The sequence below is a fragment of the Harmonia axyridis genome, chromosome 1 (genome assembly GCF_914767665.1).
Source record: "Harmonia axyridis chromosome 1, icHarAxyr1.1, whole genome shotgun sequence".
NCBI lineage: Eukaryota > Metazoa > Arthropoda > Insecta > Coleoptera > Coccinellidae > Harmonia > Harmonia axyridis.
In genome coordinates, this window is record NC_059501.1 from 86,133,191 (window position 1) to 86,152,367 (window position 19,177).

At 36.5% G+C, this 19,177-nt stretch overlaps 2 protein-coding genes across 2 annotated transcripts; one reads left to right on the forward strand and one right to left on the reverse strand.

The window, feature by feature from the left end:
• Window positions 1–6: 6 nt before the first annotated feature.
• LOC123674254 (bromodomain-containing protein 8-like) lies at window positions 7–17,194 on the forward strand. Its single transcript, XM_045609213.1, has 9 exons — window positions 7–265; window positions 332–501; window positions 2,809–2,958; window positions 3,302–3,575; window positions 6,315–6,488; window positions 6,560–6,686; window positions 8,687–8,717; window positions 14,062–14,471; window positions 14,655–17,194. Exons 1-9 carry the CDS (start codon window positions 104–106, stop codon window positions 16,997–16,999), a joined length of 3,843 nt encoding a protein of 1,280 aa, XP_045465169.1. The 5' UTR covers window positions 7–103; the 3' UTR covers window positions 17,000–17,194.
• Window positions 9,944–13,436, reverse strand: LOC123671104. Its single transcript, XM_045604787.1, has 3 exons — window positions 12,803–13,436; window positions 11,713–12,747; window positions 9,944–10,423 (listed from the first exon to the last, which is right to left on the reverse strand). Exons 1-3 carry the CDS (start codon window positions 13,296–13,298, stop codon window positions 10,230–10,232), a joined length of 1,725 nt encoding a protein of 574 aa, XP_045460743.1. The 5' UTR covers window positions 13,299–13,436; the 3' UTR covers window positions 9,944–10,229.
• Window positions 17,195–19,177: the final 1,983 nt, after the last annotated feature.

Below are 19,177 nucleotides of genomic sequence, written 5' to 3' on the forward strand. Positions count from 1 at the left end.
AATCATGGCAACAAAATTTAGATTAATTTTCATTTGTCAAAGATTGTCAAGAATAATGAACAACTCAAAATTCCTGTGAAAAAAATGCTGATCATCTTGAGATATGCCATCTTCCGTAACAAACTTACCTAAACAACCTCCAGTTCCTCCAACGCCAGTTAATGCATCAGCAGAGCCCATAAAAGATAAAAAACCGACAGTTCTTGAATGTCATGGATATTTTCTAGGAAAAACTATAGGAACAGGCTCTTATGCTACTGTTCGGGTAAAAAAAAATTAATGCAATTAGAGTAGCGAAGAATTTCACTCATCATATACCAATTGTTTCTAGGTAGCTCACAGCAGTAAGCACGAAGGTGATGTAGCGATCAAAATAGTGAGCAAATTCTCGGCACCAGCCGATTATTTGAAGAAATTTCTACCGAGAGAAATTGAAGTAGTGAAAGGTCTTCGTCATCCAAATTTGATAAGATTTTTGCAAGCCATTGAAACAACACATAGGTATGTACTTTTCAATTGTGTTAAATAAATTTGAACTACACTGCGCAAAAAAATTAACGCACATTATGGAAATCTCAAATTTATTCTACAACTGAAGGTGTTCTCAATGATAATTATTTTTATCAGAATTAAGCATGCATATGTTATCCACTTTCAACGTTTTTCTTCAATACAGATGTTTTTTCCCAGCAGGAATAAAAAAAGATGAGATTATCAGATTTTGAATGTATTATTGGCTCCATTCTGAAATCAGTTGTTCTCGATCAATTCTAGTGATCAATAGTTTTTCTTTCGTTTGATTTTCTACACTTGATCGCTATGCAACGCGAAACACGCAATTTGACCCAAGAGGAATGTGCCCAAGCGGTAGTTTTGCGAGAAGAAGGGTGAACATACACAAGAATCGCAGAAAGGTTTGGAGTTTCCCATACAAGAGTGTCCAGAATGTTGCAGCGTTTCAGAGAGACAGGTATGAATGTCCGAAGATCAGGACAAGGTAGACCACGGGTAACAACTGCCATTCAAGAACGTTACTTGAGAGTTTCTTCGTTGAGACAACGGTTTGCAACCGCTCGCCTCCTTCAAAATCAGCTTGAGCAAACTCATGGGGTGCAAATTAGCACTCAGACAATAAGAAATCGCCTCAGAGAATATGATTTAAGGCCTCGTGTCGCGGCAAGAGGCCCAGCTCTCACCCCAGCCCATCGAAGGGCGCGTTTGGATTTTGCGAGAGAGCATATCCATTGGGAAGAGGCTGATTGGGAAAGAGTTCTCTTCACAGATGAGTCTAGATTCTGCCTCAACCATTGTGATCGACGTTCCCTTGTATACAGACGTCCACATAAAAGATATGCTCAGTGCAATTTCCTGAATACTACTGGTTTCGGGGGAGGATCGATTATGGTATGGGGTGGAATATCTTTGACTGCTCGCACAGACCTAGTGGTCGTTGATAATGGAGCTATGAATGCTGATAGGTATATAAGGAACATTCTTGAAGAGCATGTAGTGCCATTTGCCCCAATCATTGGTGAAAGTTTCATTTTTATGGACGATAATGCCAGACCCCATCGTGCGCGCATCGTTCAGGAGGTTTGGGACAACCTCAATAGAAGGCTGAGAAGTTCAGAAAATCATCCAGCTACTCTTAATGACTTAGGAATCCAACTCAGAGAAATCTAGGAAGGATTAGATCAGAACATTTTAAGATCACTCATTTTGAGTATGAACCGTCGTTGTCGAGCTGTAATTAACGCAAGGGGTGGAAATACCCAAGTATTGAATCACTTAGCAGCATTCCAGTATTTTGAAAATTGTTTATTTCTCTTCTTACACATAAGATTCGGTGAAATCCTGAATTTTTCTTCCATTTAATGTGTCTTGTTTCGTTCAAAACCTTCCCGAGAGAACATAAAAAATAAGTTATAAAGTCAATGTAGAGTTAACTTTCATTAAAATTGAGATTTTCAGAATGTGCGTTAATTTTTTTGCGCAGTGTATTTTCATCTTTCAATTCTTATTGATAATGGATAATGTAATCACCGTATTACTACCCTTTAATTCACAAAATAGAGATTCCCATATTTTGATTTGTTAAGTTGGTATGATTGTTTTCGTTAATGGCCGACAGTGCTTTCGCTCAATAAGTTCCGGGCCCAGCCAGTAAAAACACATATTTTCTTGAAATTTGCAAATTTCGGAATAGGACAATATTTTTTTTTCGGCAGTCTCGAAAGCGATACATGACAGGACTACCATATTAAAAAAAAATTCATAATTATTAATTACCATAGACATGCATTTCTAGCTGCTGTAGCTGATAAGTTTATTAGGTATCAAGGTCTGTAGACTACACAGGTTGCCTCGTAACTTAAGTTGAAGAGTGGGGTAACGCGTCATCCGGTGTCTGTCAAGGTCTATAGAGTGTCTGTATCGCCATTGGCCATCATTGACAGACATTTTATCGTAGCTATTTTATGATTGAAGATCTTAAAGACCATTTAGGATAGACTACGAACGATATACGCGATCAAACTAATAAGAAAATCCGTGAAAACCCACGTTTTCATTAATATCAAATATTATTTATTTGAATGTGTAAACCGAGTGACGTCAAGAATGGTTGACGCTGATTGGTTGAAAGTTACGAGACAACCTGTCTAAATCTATAAACCTTGATTAGGCATAAAATAACCTTTTTCTTCTTCTTCTTCTAGCGGTCATAATGACATTCAAAATAGCGCCAAATTCTTACGCTCTCGTTGTAGATCTTTTTATTGTTGAATCACTCAATGTTCTATTATTTAGAGTCTACATAATAATGGAGTATGCGGAGAATGGTAGCCTGCTGGACGTGATCAGAAGGGACAGCTCTATAGATGAACATCGGGCCAGGAAGTGGTTCCGCCAGCTGGTGGAAGCTGTGGATTATTGTCATGAAAGAGGTGTGGTCCACAGGTAGGTTATGGAAAACTAATCATAATTTTGATCTGAAAATTTGCATATTGACGTTTGAGACAATGATCTTTCTCCCTCAAATATTTTCAGATCTCTACAACTTCCGGTTATACCGTACACAGACTAATACTTCCTTGTTTCAAATGGCACATCCTGTATATTATTGCATCATTAGATAGCTGATATGTTTTCATTTCCGCGCGCTTCATGTCAAATTTGATAGTTCATGTTGGGGACAAAATTTGCTTACTGAAAATGACATATGCTCCTTCTATCTATCTGATATATAGACAGAGCTCCGCCCAGTTGAAACCCAAGACCCTACATCGGTAACGTTTTTCAGGGACATCAAGTGCGAGAACATGCTGATGGACGCCGAATACAACATAAAACTGTCGGACTTTGGCTTCGCCCGTGGTCATCTGAAACCCAGAAACGGACAGATGCCTTTAAGCGACACCTTCTGCGGCAGCTACGCCTACGCCTCGCCTGAGATACTGAGGGGCATACCCTACCAGCCACAGCAGGCTGACATCTGGTCGATGGGCGTGGTCCTCTTCGCCATGGTCTTCGGTAGGCTACCGTTCGACGATTCCAATTACAGGGAGCTGATCAAGGTGAGGTTAGGTTAGGTTAGGTGTTGGTCGACGGAAAAAACGTGTAAAATGAGATATCTCTACCAAAAACGTTTAATATGCCTTAATTGCGATTGTCGAGGCTTTCGAACTCATCTCCATAGAGGCCTGATTGGTAAATTGGTTAGGTTTTTATCGTCAACGATTCAAAACTCGTCTCTTTTCCAATTTAACGGGTGTTTTTTTTCGAAGTATATAACTTTAAGTTGGCATTACTGTTCAAGATGGCGACCGATTTAATAGCTGTAAAGTGATTTATTCTCAGTTTGGTTTGGCAATTAATCATGAATAGACTCACGCCTGAACAACGCTTGCAAATAGTGCAATTTTATTTCGAAAATAATGGTTCTGTGCGGAATACGTATCGCGCACTACGTCCATTTTATTTTGTTTAGCGATGAAGCGCACTTCTGGTTGAATGGCTACGTCAACAAACAAAACTGCCGCATTTGGAGTGAAGCTAATCCTCGAGTGTATGTCGAAACACCGTTACATCCAGAAAAACTGACTGTTTGGTGCGCTTTATGGGCTGGTGGAATCATTGGTCCGTACTTCTTCAAAAACGATGATGGCCAGAACGTTACAGTAAATGGTGATCGGTATAGAGCCATGATTACTAACTTTTTCATTCCTGAATTGAACAACCATGATGTCCAGGAGCTGTGGTTCCAACAAGACGGCGCAACATCTCACACAGCTCGTGCCACAATCGATTTATTGAAAGACACGTTTGGTGACCGCCTAATTCCACGTTTTGGACCTGTGAATTGGCCTCCAAGATCTTGTGATTTAACACCGTTAGACTACTTTCTGTGGGGCTATGTAAAGTCATTGGTCTATGCGGATAAGCCACAAACCCTTGACCATTCGGAAGACAACATTCCCCGTGTTATTGCCGATATACGGCCACAAATGTTGGAAAAAGTCATCGAAAATTGGACGTCCAGATTGGACTACATCCGAGCCAGCCGTGGCGGTCATATGCCAGAAATCATATTTAAAATGTAATGCCACAAGATTATCTTGCGGATAAATAAAATTAATGTCAATAGAATAATCCATCGTTGTTTTATTGCAATTTAAAGTTCTATAGCTCTAAAAAAACACCCTTTACTACAGTTAGAACTGGCTACTCGGTCCGATAAGCTATCTTCCTCAGTACGACAAGTATTGAGAGATGCCTGATTTGCAAATTAATTGATCAAGGTGAGGTTATGTTAGGTAGGGTTGATTGATAGGTTTCCATACGAAGAAATGTGCAAAAGGAGATATATGAAGGTACTGAAAACGCTTGGGACTCCTAATTTACAAATTAGTACATACATAAAGGACTACTTTCAAAAGCAATATCTTATTAAGTGTACAACTGTGCTTCCACCTACTGCTACCTGTAGCAGTAAGTGATAGTGGAAATAAATAGATCGTAGATGTTATACAATAAGCTTAGGTATTTGTAAACATAACGCCATCGAAATATTAGTCAATTTGTGTCTGCATCATAAAGTTATTCCCGATTGAACATGTCAGCTTACGACCCAAATTCTCGTCATTTGCGGGAGAATTCAATTTTCTGCTGGAGTAGCTGGATGATTTTCTGAACTTCTCAGCCTTCTATTTCCCAAACCTGCTTAATCGGATTGAGATCTGGACTACTTTCTGGCCATTCCATTCGAGAGACTTTAACCTCTTCAAGGTACTCCTGAACGATGCATTATCGTCCATAAAAATGAAATTTTCACCAAAGTATGAGGCAAATGGCTCTACATGCTCTTCAAGAATGTTCCTTATATACCTATCAGCATTCATAGCTCCATTATCAACGACCACTAGGTCTGTGCGAGCAGTCAAAGATATTCCACCCCATACCATAATCGATCCTCCCCCGAAACCAGTAGTATTCGGGAAATTGCACTGAGCATATCTTTCATGTGGACGTCTGTATACAAGGGTAGAGGCAGAATCTAGACTCATCTGTGAAGAGAACTCTTTCCCAATCAGCCTCTTCCCAATGGATATGCTCCCTCGCAAAATCCAAACGCGCCCTTCGATGGGCTGGGGTTAGAGCTGGGCCTCTTACCGCGACAGGAGGCCTTAAATCATATTCTCTGAGGCGATTTCTTATTGTCTGAGTGCTAATTTGCACCCCATGAGTTTGCTCAAGCTGATTTTGAAGGAGGCGAGCCATTGCAAACCGTTGTCTCAACGAAGAAACTCTCAAGTACCGTTCTTGAATGGCAGTTGTTACCCGTGGTCTACCCTGTCCTGGTCTTCGGACATTTATACCTGTCTCCCTGAATTTTGGGCACATTCCTCTTGGGTCAAATTGCGTGTTTCGCGTTGCATAGCGATCGAGTGTAGAAAATCAAACGAAAGAAAAACTATTGATCACTAGAATTGATCGAGAACAACTGATTTCACAATGGAGCCAATACATTCAAAATCTGATAATCTCATCTTTTTTTATTCCTGCTGGGAAAAAACATCTGTATTGAAGAAAAACGTTGAAAGTGGATAACATATGCATGCATAATTCTGATAAAAATAATTATCATTGAGAACACCTTCAGTTGTAGAATAAATTTGAGATTTCCATAAGGTGCGTTAATTTTTTTGCGCAGTGTATATTTCTACAATAAAGCCTCGAATTTCGGAAAAAAAACGGCGGAAGCAAAGTTGTACGGCTATGTAGCATGTGAAAAATCGTTGTTTTGAACTCCGCAGCAAGTCAGCAACAAGGTGGTCTTCCCCAAGGAGCCCAGGGTGTCCCCCATATGTAAGACGCTGATAAACAAGATACTGTCGCCGGCCAAGTCTAGGGTTAGAATATCAGGCATAAGGAACGACCAGTGGTTCAGTCATGTGCAAGCTGGGACGACGACTCAGAACGACACCTTGGTATGAAATTGATCGTAATCTCGTTATTTTTCTCCGTTTCTACTTTGTTGTTGGGTTTGTTTTTTCAACAGACGGAAGACGATTCGGCCAATCAGAACGCAGATCACAATAACGCCTCCTTGGTGACCAAAGATCAAATCGTGAGGATAGCGAACGCTAGGAACAGAAGTGAAGACGATTCAGATACTGTGCTCAAGAGTGAGTATTTGTTGATAACACCAGTCTTTGAAGTTTCACATATTCAGGGTGTTTCCAAATAAGACGTGAACCTCGAAGGAGGTGTTAGTATCACTCATTTGTAGAAATGAGCGATATTTCACGAACTGTGATTTAATCACTGATATCAGAATGTCACAGGTAGTCACGGTTCCGAAAAACGAATACAGAGCGTGACGGGATCGCAGTTTGAACATTTCACAGATCTTTTCAGGGCATATCATCGTCCGTTGCAATCGTAAATTATGAAGGCAGCCTGATGTTTTTATTGCTTCGGAACCTTTTTCGATTAACATAATTGCATATTTTTATGACAATCCCAGCATCGTAGGCAACTTCGCCTGCTTTAGGAAGTATTTTTGTAGGACTAGTTAAACAATAAATACTTGCTACAAACAAATAATAATTACTGAATTACTGCATAATTGGTGGTGGCAATAAAATTCTAATTTTATGCTTATGTTTGATAAACAACCCCAAAGAAATTCTTTCTATATTGAAGTTGCCGACCGAAGCAATAAATGGTACTGTATTATAAAAAATTAACGAAAACACGTCAGAGACATAATAATAGGTAATAGGCGAAAGAATAATAACAGGCGAAAGACTAGCAATCTTTGGGCTTTCTTCACAGAAGTTGATGTAAATTATGCTACTTGTAATTTATGCAAGTTGAAATTATCTTTCAAAACCACCTCTTCAAATTTGAGGAAACATTTGAAAAATCGATATCCTTCTGTTACGTTCCTAACTAAAGCTGTAACAAGGAAAAGAGTTGAAAATGTAAGAAAACTGGATGTTTTCATAATAATTTTTCATTAATTTTGTTTTGCTTTGAATGATAAGAGTGACCAATTCGAGATGCAAAGATAAACGAACTAAGGTTTGGGTCATTCATACGAATATAAATAACAAGCAACCTAAACAGTGATCACGTCACGCTTTAATTTCACTGATATCATAAAGTAACGTTCACGTTTCACAACGTGATCTGGAAATCACGGTATCGCTCATTTCTACTCATTTGCTGTCGATTGAGCCATATTTATTGATAACCGAAAATCAACAGTTTACGAAATATTTCTCACCTTATTTCATTTTTCGTCAATTTTTTCTACGTTGATCAAGTATAACTTAAATTTTGGATTATTTTCATTAGAAAAAGATATGCTTATATGTATGAAAAAAACAAAACTATGCTGTATTAGATATTGAATAAGAATAAGTATTATTTGAAAAGAGGTATATAAAGATGAGAGTAGTAAATTTTTAATATAAATGTGCCAGCAACTTTCAAATGCCACAATTTATGTATGACAAAATTATTTTGAAAACTTGCGAAATTCCTTCTGAAAAATTTAGAATGCAGGCACTAGTTTTGTTTCATTTGAAAAGGGAAAAAATCGAAGAAAGGAAAGTAATTAATTAAATATTTTTTTATTGAAATTTAACTCATATTTTCAGTAAAAAATGTATTCATAATTTATGTTTGAAATGATCTCCACCATTCTTCATACAAGCAAGTGCCCTCTTTCTTATTTTTTCAGTTGTTACTTTCCGCTTGAAATTTAGTCTAAATCTTCTCGCTGCTTCGTCTATTCTAACGGTGTTAGATCCGGACTTCCCGCTGGCCACGAAAATAATCCAAAATTATAATCAAATTTGGCGAACGTAGAAAAAATTGACGAAAAACGAAGTAAGGTGAGGATTTTTTAAAAAACACAAGAACTCAAATATCTAATAAACTGTATATTTTTGGTCATCACTAAATATGGCTCATAAAAGACAGCAAATGAGTGATATACGGACCATACCAAATATAAATTATATTCATCTTATTTCAAGAATAATTTCAGATTCTGACTGTTCAATTTTCGATTCTTTGATTGTTCTCCTTTGAGATGACATCACTATACTTTCTAGATCTAGAAGGACTAAATATTTTTTTGTATAAATGTCCCATTAAACGTATTGATTTTCAGATGCTGCTAAGAAAAATGAACAACACGAACAGCATGAAAAATAATTTCTTTTCAATAAAACAGGAATTTTCATATAATATTGATAGTCATATTTGATTATATTTCATTGAATTTTAATATCTTCAAGTGTTTTTTCATTACGAGGAATCTTTCCAAATGATTGAAACTTTCTATAATACTGAAAATAGATTTGACAAAAAAATTGAGATGTTGATAATTTTTATTATTATCAATAATAAATTGATTTATCCTTTGTTATTTTTTTTTTGATCTTTAGGATATTCTTGAATAGCTGTTATCATTTTATTTTATGTCTCTTCCAACTAATAAATAAAAAATATTTAAAATTTTTACACTAAACATTCAATCCGAAAAAAGACAACAAAACGAATGAAAAATTCTCTATAAGTCTCACGAAAATATATATATACTTTCGTGAGACTTATAGAGAATTCTTCAGCTGTTTGGTTGTTTGTTTTCCGATTGAATGTTTAGTGTGAATACTTTTTTGATTGACAAAGGAATCCGTTATATCCACAAGAAAACACACAACCAATTCACAAAACCAATGTTTTGCCATTAAGATTTCTATTCTTCACAATACACCAATATCAATGGTCTCTTTCTAACGCCCAGGGACACTTGTCGAGAATAAGGTCCCTGTCCATGTTATTATAGGTCTTTGATTTTGATTAATAAACTCTAAATAAAGTTTTTTTCTTTTTTAATTATATAATTATTGAGACTGTTTCGAGAAAAATTTACGTTTCCTTCTCTGCTTCTTCAGCCAAAACTCACAGAACTAGCACTTCTTCCATTTTCAGTAGTCACTTAGGTATGGTCGGTAAGTAACCGTCTTAAACTGGAATTCAAAACTTCTCCGCATCACTTTAACTTGGTGTGAAAACATCAAAATCCGAAATTCTCCGACCGTCCTCGTGTGAATGCACTTAATGTAACAATCAACCTATTTCAAATGAGGTAAATTCTACTAAATGTTGATTGTCATTTGGTGGATGAGCTTTAGTGCCATTGCATCCACCATGATTTATTAAATCACGTGTTTTTGGAAATACTATTTGGAATAAATAATTATTGTATTTCGCGAATCAAGAATCATTAATTTCTAGTTCACTTCTGTGAAAATTTCACACAAATCTTGAAATATCTCAAGTGTGGAATTCTTTAGAAATGAATTTCAAAATAACTCTTTTAAATATTACGCCGACAAAATTATCCAAAAATAAACAAGAGAAATTCTTTCAGAAATACTTTATTAGCTTTTTCGCATCAGTCAATATCACCTTCGAATTGAATTAATGCTGATTTTAATAGGCATATTTCTATAAATGCTCACTTTTTAATATGATTACAAATAATTCGAATGATTCGAACGGTACTTTCGTTCATAAGGCTAATATTTTTTGAAAATAAAAAATAGGTAAACACATTATAAAAATTTTACATTATGTACACAGAATGCGGTATAGATAATATAAATTGATATGATATAAATGTTTGTGTGGGAATTAACGTAACGACACTACTGCTTACAATTGTTGAGATTCAGTAAAGGCAATTCAGGGCATTCTAATAAAAGGGGATATGCTCTTGAATTTCTATCGATAGCCAAAGTAATACCTGACCTTAAAACGGTGGGGATTTTTATGTGCGATGTGATGTGTGAATTCTCCCTCTTTGCTCTAGAATCTTCTCTGATCACTTTTGCTACTTGCCCTGAAAAGAATACAGTGAATTTGATAAAATTAAAATACAGTCTATTCATCCCTCAATATTCATTTAATACGAATTTCCCTTAAAAATAAATATTACCTATTTGATTTCATTTCAATTTTCTTGTTTGTAACACTGCTCATATAACATCAAAAATAAATTAATCTTACTGCTGAATTTTTCCCATGAACAAATAGTTATTTATAATACAAGTACAGAAGGCATTGATTTTCAGCCACGTGATTCAAATTCAAAAACGAAGTGGCGAGTTTTTGAATGAACAAGTGTTAAAATGAACATTCTGTTGAGTATTATACATAATTTTTTCTAATTCACTGAATTAGTATTGAAATTGTTTTCTTTATCACAAATTCCACAGATAATAGATAAATCCATGGTAGGAGAGTCCCGAGTACGAACATTTAATAATGAAATATAACCATGAAATACGTGCGAAACTGAGATATTCCCGCACGATTTTGTTCTACAAGTTATGGCAGAATGAATGGATTTGCCAAAGAATTGAAGAAATAACTATTAAACCTTGATATTAAATACCAATTTCAAGCTGATCAATGATCTAATAATATACAGATAGCTCATAGAGAGAGAGAGAGAGGAATTGTTTTTATCAGCTGACCAGAGGCACAACATGGTTTTGATTGGTTCTACAAATTGAACTAATCAACACCATTATTTCATTGGTTGAAATTCAAACTTCTGTGTTCTCTTCTTCATGATCATGTGACCAGAGTCCTAACCTTTCTCTCTTTAATGTTGGAGGCAATGCCCTCTTGATCATTTACATGATCTCCTAAGGGCGCATCCATGTATTATTAGATCATTGAAGATTATCATCAGATCCATAGAAAATTCAAGAAGAAAATGCAAAAAAAAATATCCATGATTTTCATCATTACAAATCTGATTAGGTGGAGATTTTGCCTGTATACAAGGAATAACCATTTCAAGCATTTGTTTCATCAAAATCTCAAAAAAACCGAAGAAGAATATCGAAAAAAAATGAAGAAAGCTCCTGACTTTAACTCAGTGCTTTCCTCATTTTTGTGAAAGTTAACTTCCACTGCTGCTACTGTTATTGTATACGCCCATTAAGGACCTTTGATCTATTTGGGTATTTGAAATAAATAATAAAAAAAATATATCAAAATCACTGACAATTGAGCAAAATGATGGGCTCTGGAACAAGCACTCAAAATAGGATTTTAAAACCAAATGAACACCCACAAAGCGGCAACGAGCAGAAAATATCAGATTCGATGTCAACTTACCTAATACATTCAACTCGTCATAACTTGGATCTCCGAATTCTTGCAGACTCCTCAAATCGTTACCGGCCACAAACTTATCTATAATCTTCTCTCTCCTTATGAGTAACACCGACTCGGACACAAGCTGATGCCACAAAACACTAGAATTCACACTCTCCAATGGATTTGTCAGGTACGTATTATGCGGATCCACTGCGTAAATCATCTGATGATACCAACTGTTCGGAATGGGCGGTTGGCTCTTCTGTATGTTCAGAGTGGCTATTGGAATGGCGCCTTGCTTGATCCAGAAGCCCAACCATTCGTAAAGATTGACAAAACGTTCCGGATACATCGAGAAGAATCTGGCGTAGATTCTACCGTTCGACGCTTTGTTTAGGCCGGTGATTATCTCCCGATGACCAGACCCTTCCCTGCTTCTGGAACTTAAATATTTTACAAGTTCCGAGGTGCTGTCCGGTTTTTCACAGTTGCAAATGACCTCTAATGAAGGAACCGGCAGACGCAGAGCGATCAGTACGTTCAATATGGCAGTTGCGCTGCACGATAAGGGCCCTATTTGTGTTATTTGTTTGACATAAGCTTCATCGTCATTCCAAACCATTATTTTTTCACCTTCAACAACTACTATTTTTGAAACTGGAGCGTTTATGTTAGCTGACCATTCCTCAGCAGAGGTTGTGTCTGTCTTGATAATCCTCAGTTGCTTAGAGGCACTAGTTCTCTGTTCAGGTGTACATGACCATGGCATTTTAATGTCTTTCCTTATTTTTTTTAAATGAGGCTTCTTTTTTTTATCTGCATTAGGCGTAACTTCGTCACTTGTTTCAATAGATTCTTGATTTTTAGATGAGAATGAATTTTCTAAATCGTTTGAACTACATGCTTCTTGATTATCAATTATGAAGTTTTGATTTGTGTGAATTTCGTTTGATTGCTCAGCCTGGGCAGAAAATGGCGGCTCAGTGTCAGCATCAACAGATGGTTCTGGTTCAAAATCCATTTCAAGAAAATCCATTTCTGGACTAGATGTATCTAAAATAAGTCATTATCCTCAATATGTTTTTTTTCGTTGATTATGAATACTTACTTTCCCTTTGATCATTTGGTTCATTACTAATAACTGGCATTTCTAGGTTATTGAATAAATCAGGCAAATCGGGGACACTGTCAGCCTTATATGTGTATATACATCCATCATCTGATACTGATAAGTCATTGTCTTCACTAGAACTGGAATCTGATTCGTTGTTAAGGTTTTCTTGGTTTAGTAAATTAACTCTGGGTTCAGTGTTTTCGAAATCCTTCAACCTTCTTTCCATATCAACACTATTATTGACTAAAGTATTTTCCATAGTCTTTGAAAACCGATTTTTACATAAGTTACTACATGAAGGATCATTAATAGGAGAGGTTATATTCTCAATATTGTTGTTTAATTTAACGTTTTTCTTTCCATTTTGGGAATTCTTCAAAAAATTTTTTGTTTTGGGAATTGCTCCTTTGCTCATGTTTATATCGTTATTTAAATTTGCATTGCTATCTTGACTACTAGAAGAAGCCTCATCAGACAGTTTCCGATTCATGTTGCTATTCCTAAATTTGGTTAATGGGGACTATTCTACAACTTCACATATTCTTTCCAGGTTTTTAATTATTTTATAAGATCCTACAAAAAATTAGACAATTTACTTCAAACAATAATAACATTTTTTATGGTTTTAGTATTCTGTAGTTCAGATTTCTATGAATCTGTCATTTTTGTTTTGATAATGCGATGTTATTTATGTTATTTTTCGAATAATCCCTTAAATATTTGAATTTTATCATTCAGAAAATAGCTGAATTATACAAAAATCCCAAGAAAAGTGAATAAAATAATCTAACTGTGCTTAGTAGTTCTGATAATTGTTGTTGCGATTAGGTAAGTATAGTAGGTGAAATAATATAGGTTATAAAAAATATTTCTATGGACCCTAAATTTTTATAGATCAATAACAAAGTATTATTCTCAATTGAATATTTATCAGTATGAGATATTCACAATGTTTGAAATGAGTAAAAATGAATTAGTTGTCCAAATACAATTTCCTCTATTTTAAATTTGACGTTAATTCTACTTAAGTAACCTATTCTTGATTCTATGATTTGTCATTGTCAACGAGGCTTGTCGGCGTTGGCAATTGTTTGTTTTTATTTAAAAGCATGCATTTATTGAACGAATGAATCATTTAATGAAATAAAGCTATATCAAAAATATTGAATTTACTTTATTGTTCATTCTGTTGCATACATTTTAGGTAAATATCGATTCCCTGGAGGTCTTTCAAAAAACTCTCTGTTGTGAAATATAAACATTGAAATGGCTTCAGTTGAACAACGTTTGCAACTGAAACGTGAACCATTAGATAAATGGTCCGTCAGGGAACAATTATGCTTAGCCTCTGCCGTAGCAAGGAGTGGAGATCAGAATTGGATGTCTGTTAGCCGATCGTTGAAACCTTTCGGAGACCCAAACCGGCCATCTGACTGGTTCCACCAGAAAAACTGTGCTGCTCAGTATGGAGCCTTGTTGGCGAATGTCGAAACACCTAAAAGAAAGAAAAGAACTTCAGGGGGCGATTTTGGTATTGAAACTCCCGCGGAAAGCATTTTCAGGCAATTGAAAAATGAGAGAATAGCGGAATTAAGAAAGCTACTTGCAGAAGAGAGAGCCGAGTACTTGAAATTGCAAGAAAACATGGCAGTATTATCATCAGGTAATGATTCCTATGTACATTAATAAACTGGGTATATCCTATGATATTTATATTTTCTGGAACTCTTCACCAATATTTGAAATCGATAATACTTGCCAGAAAATACAGTTTGTTGTTTGAAAAATTAATAGAGAGAGAGAGAAACTAAATTCATTAATAACTAATATATAACTGTTATTTTAGGCAAATTTACTGAAGACCAATTGGACCGTTGGTGCAAAGAAATAGACGACGAAGAAAACAGAAAAGAACTGGAAACAATGCGTCATTCCCAGTGGTTGAAAGAACGGGAAACCAGAAAACTAGAGATAGAAAGGGCGTGGAGACCTGCAAAACCAAGCACACCACAGATGCCCAACCAACTGAAACGTAAAAATTCAGAATCCTTCGACGTCTTAATGGAAACCGATCAGCAACACCTAGAAGACAACAGTTCCAACTCCAATCCTCCCATTCAAGAATCCCCGAAACCCCAACTATCACTCTCACCCCTTCTCACCAGTCTGTTGAAATCCCCGTCACAAGTTCAAAACATCAACCAAGCATCGATACTTCACTCGGCTATCACGAATCAGAGGCCTGCCCCATCGAACGCTCAGAATATGAGCCCAAGCATAAGTTCCAACACTTCTACCAACCCGATGATAGCGAGCCTGTTGAATTCTACGACGAACGTGGCCGTTTCACCGGGATTGCAACACTTGGTGAGCACTGCCATCGGGCAAGAGACTGAGAACGTTACCTTAGACCTGCAAAATGCTGATTTGGCAACGCCGGATATACTAGACGATGAAACCTTGAGAAACTTGAAAATCGAGGATATCACCAACAGTATCATAGTGCCGGATGGCCCCTTGCCAGAAATGAAAAACGACGTTGACGTGATCATCTCTGACCTGATAGCGGATCCCGAACAACACCTACAGCTGGACAACAATGGCGACATAAATATAAACCTGGAACTCGACGATTTGGATGAGGCAGATCTAGATCCTGAACCAGAGGAAAAACTGGAAGAACAGGTTGTGGAAGAAGCTCCGATAATTATTCAGGCCCCCATTGTGACCGAACCAGAAAAACCGGTGGTGGAGAAAATAGTCCCCGTTATAGATCCCTTCGAGTTTCAGGAGGACCCCGAGTATGAACCCAAGATTCCAATGAAACAGCCGGATCAGAGCAAGATTCAATTGGCCCCAGTTCCACCTCCTCAAGCGGAGCCCCCTGAGCAGCCTGAAGTGGTGGTCGAGGAGACAGTAAACGACCAGGTCGATGTCTTGGAGGCCAGTTTGGGGTTGGAAGATGAAGTTTCAGTTAAGGAAAAAGAAGACGAAGCTGCAATTGGTTCCGGTTCTGTCGAAATCGTGGAAGTTGCTGTGGAGGAAGAGGAAATAGGAAAGGTGTTGGATAAAACGCAGATCCAAGATATAGTACACACCAGCAGGTTAGAAACAGAGTTGGAGGTCAGTAGGAAAGAAGTAGAAGATAGTACGGAGGTCGAGGAGAATGTAACCACTGTGAAAGTGGAGGAACTGGAAGAAACAGAGAAGAACGAAGAGACAGAGGAGGCTTTGACAGAACAAGATCAAGTCAAGGTCGAAGTTAAGGAAGAAGAAGAAGAAAGGCAGGTATCACCGGTGGACTCTCAAACCGAGAACCAGTTGAACATCTCCCTTGAGATCGATAAGACCTCGGACAGTATAACTATAGAACAGCACAACTTCTCCGATGAGCTCTACGACGACGTCCAGATGGAGGTGAAGATCGACAAAACCGGTAAGGCGAAAAGGGATTACTCTCGTACTAAAAAGAAAGAGGAAAAAGAATTCGATATACTTTTAGCGATCGAGAAGGCCCACATGGAAGAGAACGAGCTGTTGGACGACTTGTCGGACCGTGAATTTTCAGAAAGAAGCAAGGAAGAAACGAAAAAAGACGAACCCAAGAGCGAAAACGAAAGGTCCAACAGTCCTTGGACGGAAGAAGAGGACGTTTCTAGCGTGCAGTCGAAAAGGAGGATCTCCACACCGGCTACACCCTCCGATTCTGTTCCGAACTCACCTGCTTCCAGCTCGGCCTACTACGATGACGATAAAGAGTACAGGAACTGGAAAAAGTCGATAATGCTCGTTTACAGTTGGCTTGCGGCCCACAAATACTCCTCGTTGTTCTTGAAACCGATAACGGATGAGCAGGCACCGGGTTACCACAACATGATTTACAGACCCATGGATTTCCACACGTTACGGAAGAATATAGAGAACGGGGTGATCAGGACAACCCAGGAGTTCAAAAGAGACGTTATGTTGATGTTGAACAACGCCATTATGTACAACAAGACCAACGGGACTGTTTATAACATGACTAGAGAGTTGCAGCAGGAGGCTGTGGAGTCCATACAGTTGCTGTTACAAGCGCAGTCGAGCGAAGATGCGCCACCTAGACGTGAAACGAGATTGAGCGAGCCTGGTTTGAAGAGGAAGAGAGTGTCTGATGAAAACGTGAGAAGTAAGAAACGAAAGGAAGAGTAACAGTGTTTGTTTGAGGAGTGAATGTTGCGTGAGATAATTTTCATGAGAAATCCTACTTAATTTGTATATATTCCAAGTGTTTTTCATGAAAAATATTGTTTTTTTATAGAGAAAATTACATATATGTAAGTTGATGTGAAAATTTCAAATTGAGATTGTTTTATTTATTTCGTTGCCCACTTCGATTCAGGGATTTCTCTGGAAAAATATTGGACGAATACAAATCTGCAGGTTTTACACTTGACATCCTGCAGAGTTGTAATTTCATTTCAAATTTGGTTCTTGCAGTACGAAGAAATTTTGTTATCTGTTTTTTTGTAATGAGAAAGAAAAAATATAATTGAAGAAATTGAAAGAAATTATTATTGATGATATCCATCCTATATTAGCCTATACCGAGTGTAACAAAATTTGATCTAGGAAATAGTAATTTATCAAATTTTATTTATTTATTTACTTATTTATTCTTGACCTCTAATACAGTACAAGTACTGGTGACAAGGCCTATTGACCAATATACAAAAAAAGCATAAAATACTATCAAATATTCAAAACAACAACAACGTTAAACTAAACAAAATCAACCTTTAAGGAACAATTAAAATTTAGTGTAACATTCAAAAAGTCTATGCACAACTAATTAGTTTTGAAAAACAAGACCTAGCTATGTAATCGAGTTTGTGAATATTTAAACCATGCAGAATGAAAATTGAGTGTTTTATCATATGCCTAATACTAATACATATCCTAAAAGGGAATACTCTAGTTTTTACTGATTGATTTAAAATAAGAATTCAAAGAAAAATGGATTTACCTCTGGGTGTGTTTCGACTTCTCGCAGAATTTTCTTAGCGTCAAATCATCATCACATCGTTGATTTTAATAATTCATCTTGTAATCAATGACTATATTCTTTATCGAATGAAGTACTGAATATTTCCATATTTTATAGTAATTTTTGAAAACTGTATTAGTGCCATATCTTCTCGATGGAAATTAACTTCCATAATGTGATAAATTGTTTCAATTTGTTCTAGATAACGAGAATGTCGAAATGAAATGTTGACTTTTTAACCCACTTTCAAATGAAAATATAACCTAGAAAAAAATAACCTAAATAATGTTATAGACTATTCCATAGAACATAATATCATGCAACCTTGAAACAAAGAAAACTTTTCATTTTTTATACATAGTTTACTTCCTCAACTATTCATTTTTAAAACGAAATAATCTAATCAGGAAAAATACTTTTCAAACTTCTAAATATATGATGAAAATAAGAGCTGGAAGAACAATTCGAATCTTAACTCATTATTCCATAGGATGGTTGGTAGTTTAGCCTTAAGGGGGCGTTAATGTTCCTTGGTGTTAGGTTCTCATAATATAGAGTTATTCACAAAACTTTTTATTTCAATTTTAAAAAACAGAAAGCGGTTTGCCTCTGCATATTTACAACTAGATGCAAAACATCATTTGAAACTTGTTCAAAATCTTAGGGTACAAATAAAGTGGAGCACCTATCTTTAGAGAGGAAAATCATACCTATATCTGCTGCAAATCAAAATTGTCAGAAAATAAAACAGGATGATATCTTTCATCAGATCAGATTTGATCTGCTGCAATCGATAGGAATAATCTCAAAATAATTAATTACAACAATTGTAATTTCAATTTGAAAATAAAAAAATCAACATGTTTCAACTTAATACTTGAAAACTTGGTTTTTCTCCAGAATTGATGTTGATGTTCTTGGATTGCTCAATATTTATGTCATGCAAAGTACTACTCGAGAAATATTACTTCAGGTAAAATTGCAACTTGAGTGAAAACTTTTTGAATGTAACGGGTGTTTTTTTCGAGGTATATAACTTTAAGTTGGCATTACTGTTCAAGATGGCGACCGATTTAACAGCTGTCAAGTGATTTATTCTCAGTTTGGTTTGGCAATTCATTATGAATAGACTCACGCCTGAACAACGCTTGCAAATAGTGCAATTTCATTTCTAAAATAATGGTTTTGTGCGGAATAAGTATCGCGCACTACGTCCATTTTATTTTGTTTAGCGATGAAGCGCACTTCTGGTTGAATGACTACGTCAACAAACAAAACTGCCGCATTTGGAGAGAAGCTAATCCTCAAGTGTATGTCGAAACACCGTTACATCCAGAAAAACT

Excerpts from the sequence above, each read along its gene's own strand:
- LOC123671104 (XM_045604787.1), bottom strand. The coding sequence starts at position 13,298 with ATGAATCGGAAACTGTCTGATGAGGCTTCTTCTAGTAGTCAAGATAGC. Across the intron at positions 12,748-12,802 it reads ACCAAATGATCAAAGGGAAA|ATACATCTAGTCCAGAAATG; the intron begins GTAAGTATTCAT and ends GACTTATTTTAG. Across the intron at positions 10,424-11,712 it reads TGACGAGTTGAATGTATTAG|GGCAAGTAGCAAAAGTGATC; the intron begins GTAAGTTGACAT and ends TATTCTTTTCAG.
- LOC123674254 (XM_045609213.1), top strand. The coding sequence starts at position 104 with ATGCCATCTTCCGTAACAAACTTACCTAAACAACCTCCAGTTCCTCCA. Across the intron at positions 502-2,808 it reads GCCATTGAAACAACACATAG|AGTCTACATAATAATGGAGT; the intron begins GTATGTACTTTT and ends TCTATTATTTAG. Across the intron at positions 14,472-14,654 it reads CATGGCAGTATTATCATCAG|GCAAATTTACTGAAGACCAA; the intron begins GTAATGATTCCT and ends CTGTTATTTTAG.